This window comes from Marmota flaviventris, chromosome 17 (assembly GCF_047511675.1).
Source record: "Marmota flaviventris isolate mMarFla1 chromosome 17, mMarFla1.hap1, whole genome shotgun sequence".
In the NCBI taxonomy this organism is placed as follows: domain Eukaryota; kingdom Metazoa; phylum Chordata; class Mammalia; order Rodentia; family Sciuridae; genus Marmota; species Marmota flaviventris.
This window is the reverse complement of record NC_092514.1, coordinates 73,113,540-73,121,257: the sequence shown is the minus strand read 5'-3', so window position 1 is coordinate 73,121,257 and position 7,718 is coordinate 73,113,540. Positions and strand designations below refer to the sequence as shown.

At 57.4% G+C, this 7,718-nt stretch overlaps 1 protein-coding gene across 1 annotated transcript; it reads right to left on the bottom strand.

Annotated features, from left to right (window-relative positions):
- Positions 1-2,355: 2,355 nt before the first annotated feature.
- Ubald2 (UBA like domain containing 2) lies at positions 2,356-7,351 on the bottom strand. Its single transcript, XM_027955685.3, has 3 exons — positions 7,157-7,351; positions 6,745-6,807; positions 2,356-3,512 (listed from the first exon to the last, which is right to left on the bottom strand). The coding sequence occupies exons 1-3, from the start codon at positions 7,274-7,276 to the stop codon at positions 3,201-3,203; spliced, it is 495 nt and encodes a 164-aa protein (XP_027811486.1). The 5' UTR covers positions 7,277-7,351; the 3' UTR covers positions 2,356-3,200.
- Positions 7,352-7,718: the final 367 nt, after the last annotated feature.

The following is a 7,718-nucleotide window of genomic DNA, read 5'->3' as shown; positions in this document are numbered from 1 at the left end:
GCAATGCCATGAACCAGAAGCAAAAACCCACAGCCCTTGGGAAAGGTTACCATGCTCTGCTGTCTGCCCTTGAGTGGGCCACACAGCCTGAAGGCCAACCCCTGGCAGAAGGGCTGAGTAGAAGCTTCCCTGGCCAATGCCTGGGAAGATGGAGAGCAGGAGTTCAAGGGGCATGGCTTGCATTTTGTGCAAGGCTGAGCCTTCAACCTGCTCCAGGCAGCTGCTTGGCCCATTTGGTCACCTCCTCACTAGCCCCAAACCTACAAACCTATGGAAAAAATGCACCGATATTGGTGGGAGGGTACGGAGGAGTACTGTGTGGTTGAGCCGGCAGCAGCTGCCAGGAACAAGCCCCCAGCACCCAATTGAACCTCCTGAACTTGGGTCACTGGCTGAATTCTGGGGTCCCCCAAAAGACAGGCAAGCTGGGGACAAAGAAGGCCTGAATCATCAAAGCAGTTTCTACCTCAGGTCTTTTCCCACATCAGAGGGAACCAAATGCCCAGAGTGGAGGATGGGGCTCTCCCCACCCCCAGTTCCCATCATCCCTCACATGGGAAAGGGATGTCTCGGGTAAGAGGCTCATTTGGGGGTGTGAGAAGAGGGGGTGAATCACACAGGAAAGAGAGGCAGGAAATGGCCCAGAAATAGGTTTCTCACCCCTGGCCTGGTGTGGGCAAAAGTGGGCTTGGTGGGGGATGCTGTGGAGGTGGGATGCACCCTGAGGGTGGTTCCCTGCTTCCTGATCCCAAGATTCCATGTATCTTTATGTAATCACATAATGCTCATGGCTGGGTGGGAAGAAGAGCTGCTTGGACAGTGGGCACTCCAGGCCAGTACCTTTTCTCTGTACACAGGAGGCAGCGCCAGGGCCATCCCTTCCCCCTCGGCTCCTATTTCTCTCACTGAAGTCCCACCCTGGCGGTGAAATGCCAGAAGGTCAGCTCAGTTTCCCTGGTCTAGAAGCCAAATTCACAGGCTTGGCAGGGAGGAGCAGGTCAGCTCTCCTCACCCACAGAGGACAGGAGTCACATTCCCTGAGTTGCCGGGGCTGGCCCCCACCATTCCACACCTGGGCATGGCCGCTCCACCCTCTCCCAGGCTGGCACACACCTGGGTGCACCCCAGCCCCGGTCCCAGCAGCCTCTAGGGGTGTCACAGCCTGAAAGCCCACGTTCCTTCCAGGGGCTTCCCCTGCTAGCCTGGGAAAGCACAGGTGGGCAGGGGCAGAGCTGAGGCTGGGAGGAGTCTCAGGGGTTTCCAATCAGGAAACAAAACTGAAAGGACAAACCCAGCTTTCACGTGCAGTAGACAGGGCAGCTGGGCTCACTGTTCCACTCCACTAAAGGAGGGGGTGCCCCCAATCAGGGTGAGAAGATGCAAAAAGGCCCAGAGGCAAGGTGGTTAACAACCTGGCTGGGGCCCTTAAGTTTCACTTCACTTTAGGCCAAAACCTCCAGCCCCCAGCCCAGCAGTTCTGCCTTTCAATAGCACTTGGTCCCCCTCAAGCCACAGGAAGGAGTAAAGCTCAAGGCAGGGCTGCCCCTACCATTGCTGGTACTGGCTGCCACATGGTGGTTGTCCATGGCTCTAGGAGGAATTACAACCATGTAGCAGGTCACTCACTCTCAGCTTGTCTCACTCACCTGAATATGTACTGGAGGACAGCAAGAAAAGGTGCTGGCCGAGGACAGCAAGAAAAGGTGCTGGCCAAGGACAGCCAATGATGCCCATTCTAATACCTGGAGGACTGCAGGGCAGGTGGAGGAAATGGAAGCAAGTGTCTCCAGGAACCCACCCACTCTCTGGCTCCAACAGCTGTGGAATCCTACAAATACATACTCATTGACACACCTCCCCAAGGGAGGCTGAGGGTAGTAACAGTAAGATGGGCCCAACTGGAAGATGCAGGGAGTGCCTAGGGCAAAGCAGCATTTGGGAGGACACCAGCTTTCCTAGCAGCAAACAGAATTGGTTTCCAGGGCCAGCCCTGTGGTGCACACCTGTAAGCGCAGCTCCTTGGGATGCTGAGGAAGGGGATAGGCATGCAGCTCAGTGATAAAGCTGTGCTCAATCCCCAGTGGGGTTGGGGGTGGATGGCTTCCCTCCAGGCTCAAGGGTTCTGCTGTTCTAAGCTATAGACAAGGACCAAGTCTTGCAACATCCAAGTTAGACTTGTCCCTACTCTTGCTTGTACTATCAATTCCCCCATGCAGATGCCATCCAGAAGCATCTAGAACAGCCAAATTCAATGGGGCCCCTCCCCCGACCACAGCACAACCAGAGTCCCCACAATTCTCTTCCCAAAGGCATAGCTTCTACCCAGGAAAATAAAGGCACTGCAAAGCAGGGAAGTTAAGTCTTTACGTTTTTAAATTAAAATTCACTCTGGTGAGATGAGATTTTGACTTAGGAACTCCACCCAAAGATGAGCTCCTCCAACCCTGGACACATATGGGGAAAGCTTAGGTGACCAGAGAACAGTCAGGGATGGGACAGTTAGGTCCCCCACTGGGCAGAGCCTGGCCTTCCAAGCCAGCTCTTTAGTCCTATAAGCCTTTCATACCCAGCTGGAGATCCAGAGGGGCCACAAAACAAGGGTGGCAGAGGAGATGAGGAAGAATCAAGAGCATGGCAGTGTTGGGGCTAGGGGGCAGGGAGAGCCCCGTGACGCCAAGAAGGCCCTTCTGGGACCTCTCCTGCAGCTGCTAGGTAGCTGTCCCCAGGATGGGAAGAGTTGGGATCTTCTTCCTGATGGCAGGTATGAATTCTGAGTGAAGGCAGCTCACATCCAACTGCAAAGGACATTCCACCTGACTCTGAAAGACCCCTTTGCCCGGAGACTGGACTGGAGGAAGAGCTGCGGGCCAGGGAAGGATTCTCGTGGCTCTTCCCCTCTGACCCCCGCACCTCAGGTGTATCCGCCTCATGCTCACATACATTAGTTATATTTATATATTCATATATATTATAGTTATATATTAAAAAGAGAAAAAAACTTGCCCAAAGAGAAACTCCTGAGGGACCCAAATGGCCCAGGAAGTTTACTGTCCCCCCACCCACAAAAATTTTTATAAAATCTTCCAGTGCGATCTTCAGGAAACCCCAAACCTCCCCAGCTCCCCCCTCCCTGACCCTCTTGTGTCCCCACAACCCCAGACTGCCCCCCACTCCAGCCCAGCACTTGGAGGCATCCAGTCTCATCTCTGGCCATCCATTGCTGCCATGGCTTTCTGCTGGGCGCCCCCCTGCTGTGCTCCAGGGGGCCACGTGGGCTGTGGGCAGTGGAGGCGGTGGAAAGAGGTTGGGGAGGAAGGCGGGATCCAGTGAGCCTGGTGGCTGGGAGGGGAGGAGGCCCAGAAAGGACTGAAGTTTGCAGGGGGTGAGCAGGCCACCGCAGTCATGGGACTGTTGCTGCTCTGCAGGCCCTCGGAGGCGCGGAGCTTGGAGAACATGGCCAGCGCATCGGGGAAGTTGGGCGGTGTGGCAGGTGTGTTGCTGGGAGTACACATCTGCAGGGAGAGAAGAAGGTGTGAGGAGGGCTGCCTGCAGGGTCCCAGAGCCCTTTACTCCCATTGCTCAGCCCACAGCTTCAACAGGATTGAAGCACCCTCTCTCCCCTCCAGAGTCAATAAAAACAAAAAACCAGGGCAAACACATAAATCTCGCCAAAGCCAAAGGGTCATCCTTGGAAATGACACCAAGGGTATCAGAAAAAGGCTGTTTCTGACCTGAAGCTACAGTGAAGGGACAAGGAGTAGTGCAGGACAGCATTAACCAGAAGCGCTAAGAAAAATCAGCCGGCTCCCTCCATCACCCATCCTCAAGATGTTCCCAGGGTGCTGGGTAAGAAAGAACAGCCAGCTACAGAAAAGCTACTCTCATGTTGGGTTTATTCCACATTCTCAGTCAAAAAAAACCCTGGAGCCCTCACCTCCAAGATCTTACTTCTCACAAGGAGGCCTGGTTGGCTGAACTAACTCTTTCCATATTGTAAACAAGTAAACAGGCTCAGAGGTCAAGTCATGACAGAAAATGCACTCAAAAGCAGGGTGCAGTTGAGAAGGCCCGTTCCAGGCTCCCAGGTCTGCAGGCTCAAGGTCTTAACTGTGGGAAGGCCACACTCTGCTGGGCCAGAGCTTCCCAGTGCAGCATCCAGATTTGGACTCCCTAATTCTGGAGTCTCCAGCCTCATTGCCTGCCTGTCCTTGCCCAGAGGCTGGCAGCTCCCTCTTATGGGGGTAGTTCCAAACAGTCCAACAAGAGTAATCTTCTGCCACTGCCCTTGGGGCAGGGAACAGGCAGCCTAAAGAACAAAACCTACACAAACTGGTTCTGACCTCAAAGTCGTTTCTCCCTTTCCCAGGAAGGCATGGGAGTCCTTCTTTGAATTTCTCCTAATTTTAGTAACACTGGCCCCACCCCCAGGCACAGGGCTGAGGTGGGGGCAAGACTCTAGGATTTCACCATGAAGGAGGAGGGCTTGCAGCTCTGCAGTTAAACCTAAGGCAGAAACTGAGAGGAGGACCCCACCCCACCCTGGTCACAGAGGCTGGTGCCACATCAGCTCCTAGGGGAACTCTGACCATTGTCTTCCCAGGGGCCCTCAGGGGAGGCCAAAGAACTCAGCCAGAAGCCAGGCCCCACCCAGACATTTCCCTCCTCCCTCTCGGGATTCCCTGCCCCCCATCAGGGCTGAATTCTCCATAGCAGGAAACAATGGGGGGTGGGGGTGGAGGCAAATTGCATCACAGCATCGTGACCCACTTCCCCAGTTCACCAAGTCAGTGGGGCCTATCTCCTCTAGCAGCCACCCTGCTCCAGAGAACAGCCCCATGGCTAACAGGGCCTGTGCATGCCTGCCTGCCTAGGTGAGCTTGGGCAAGTTTCTGCACCTCTTTGAAGCTTCTCTCTGCTTTAGTAAAACCAGAGGCTTGGACCAGAGTACTAAAGCCCCCTCCCCAGGCTCTCCAGTGAACCCTGTGTCCCGTCACCCCTCCTCCCCCTTAGGTCAAAGTCGTCCTGCTTCCAGTCTCACTGTCCTCCTTCATTATTATCTGGGGATCTTCCTCCAACTGTGGGAATCTATAAAACAATCCTATAAGGAATCTATAGGACAATCATTTATAGATTACTCATGTCTTGGTAACTTCTGGTATTGCAATTCTGTGAACAGTCTCTGGTGTTTTTATTTCGCTTTTTCCTTTGATTTATTGTCTAAAAGAACTGCCAACTCTGAGGGCAAGGACTGACCGTCCTGATGAAGCGCCCAGTACTTGTCACTGATGGATACACTGATTATAAAACCTGCTGCCTCCCCTGAGGGAAGCTTCCAAAAACCATTACAATCCCCCTGGGATTTGCAGACAAAGGGGAAGGAAAAACCAAACAGAACACCAGTCTTGGCCCTTTCCTGCAAGTATCCCAGGTCCTGGCCCTTCAGAATGGCAATGTTGAAGGCCTAGCGCATTTCAGAGTGACCACAAGTGGGAAGGAACAAATCTCAAGGCTCTTTTGAGAATCGGATAAAGGCAGGGAGCTCCCAGAGACTCCCACAGCTGGATGCAGAGGAGCATGTCTCCTGGAGATGAACCCCTCCTGGGCTTACTATGGTGGGGAGAGGGACTGCCACAGCCTTGCAGCCAGTACCCGTCTTCCATTGTACTTCCAATGCCTTTCTTCTGTGATTCATCCTTTGCATGAGCCACTCTAAGAGAAAAGCTAGTTTAAAAAGTCAAGGCAGACCCGTTTGTCCTCTGTGACTAGATGAAAACAGTAAAGGACAAGACACAGCAGAAGTTAGGAGCAGCCTATGCCCTGGAGAGAGCCATGGGCAAGGACACCCATGTGTAAAAAAATGCCAAAAATGCACCCTGAAGCCACAGCAGCGTTGAGGAATAATGTTTTATAGTCCCCATCACTGAGCTCAATCCCTCCCACCCAATGGGCTAATAGGTAACCAGAGGTGGGGGTGAAGAACGGATATTCTGGGACTTCACAAAGCAAGGTACCCCCTGGCCAGGAGGGCAAAGGCTTTCTCCTGGGGCCAAGTTGGAAAGAAAACAAATCCGGCCCAGAACCACTTCTGTTTCCTGGACTGCAAGTCTCTGAATGTACTGATATTAAACGCAAATTCTTGGGCTTATCTTGGGTCAAAATCTGTCGTCCTCCTCACACTGGGTATCTCGCCTTGGGCTTTAGGGGGGTCAGCATACCTTGGGCTTTAGGAGAGCTAGCCGGCTTCCTGAGTGGGTGGATTTATCCCTTCCCCGTTTCCTGCAGCGCTGGGTGTGTGTGGAGGGGGAGGGGGCTGCGCTCCGAAGCTCCGGGCTCCTCATTAGCACACGAATACCCCAACTCCCGGCGCCCTCCCGGGCCTTCCCGGGCGCTCCGGCCGCCTGGTCTCCCTGCAGCCCCCTCCCCGCCCCTGCCCGCCGGCTCCGGAGCCCCCGCTCGTCCTGGGGCCGTCTCCCGCCCCTTCCCCTCAGGGTGCAGCGCCCCGCACCAGGCCTCAGGCCCGGGTCCCGCGGCCAGGAGGCGGATCCCGAAGTCCGGCGAGGCCGCGCCGGCCCCGAGCGCTCCTTCCAGGAAGACATTTTGGCTCTTTGTTTACATTCGCGGCGCGGCGCTCCCCGGCAACATGGCTGTCACCCCGGCTGACAGCGCCCGCCGGGCCAGCCTCCCGCCGTCCGGCCAAGCGCGCCGCCCGGCCCCACCGGGCCGCGTCCGCGCCGCGACACTTACCATCTGGGGGTGATGGTGGCTGTTGGGAATGTTGGTTTCTTGGAAAAACGTGCTCAGGGCGGTCTGTAGACAAACACGGGACAGAGCGGCATTAGCACGGCCCGGCCGGAGCGCACGAGCCGCCGCCGGCCCTCGGCCCAGCCTCTCGGCCCGCGCCCGACCCCTGCCCCAAACCCGGCCTGTGCGGGGCGCCCTAGCCCCGGGGCCTAAGCGCAGAGCCTCCACGTCCCCCGCCCGGCCCGGGAACTGGGCCTAGGGCCCTCCGCACCCGGGGGACTGACTGGGCGCAGGCCCTCCGCGTCTCCGGGCCCGGCCCAGGCCCATTCCAAGGCCGTCACGAGCGGATCCCCCGCCCCCAGAGCCCCGACCGGCCCCGCGGAGAGGGCGCGCTGATCCAGAGGCCCGCGCGCACCTCGAACTGCCAGTGGGCCGCCTGCAGCAGCTGCTTCGCCTGGTCGGCCGCGCAGCCCGCGGCCAGCACGAACTGGTTGATCATGACCTGGTGCCGCAGCTCTTCCATGTTCACCGACATGGTGCGACGGGAGGCCCGGCAGCGTCGGCCGCGCGGATCCGGGGCTCGGCGGCCGCGGGGGCCGCAGCTCGGCTCGCGCTCGCCGCCGCCGCCGCCGCCGCCGCCGCCGCCGCCCGGCGAATGTTGTGGTTCGGCTCCCGCGGCCCGGCCGACACCACAAACAACAGCGCGGGGCGGGGCCGGGGTGTCCCAACGTTCGGGGGCCGCGAGCCGCCGCCGCTGATTGGCCGGCGTGCCGCTCCGCCGGCGTCCGACTCCCAAACAGACGTTCGATTCGAATCCTGCGGCCGGCCGGACTGCACTGTTTCTCTTTTCACCCAGCCGCGCCCATTGGCGGAGCTCAGCGCCGTGGGGCTCCCCGGTATTGGCCGGCCGCTGTGTTTTGGCTTACCCGGGATCCTGGTTGGCTGAGGCCGGGCATTGAGGGCGGGGCTGTATGCAC

Coding starts and splice junctions, on each gene's coding strand:
- Ubald2 (XM_027955685.3), bottom strand. CDS start 7,276: ATGTCGGTGAACATGGAAGAGCTGCGGCACCAGGTCATGATCAACCAG. Junction 6,808..7,156: donor CGGCCCACTGGCAGTTCGAG/GTGCGCGCGGGC, acceptor GTTTGTCTACAG/ACCGCCCTGAGCACGTTTTT. Junction 3,513..6,744: donor GCCACCATCACCCCCAGATG/GTAAGTGTCGCG, acceptor CTCTCCCTGCAG/ATGTGTACTCCCAGCAACAC.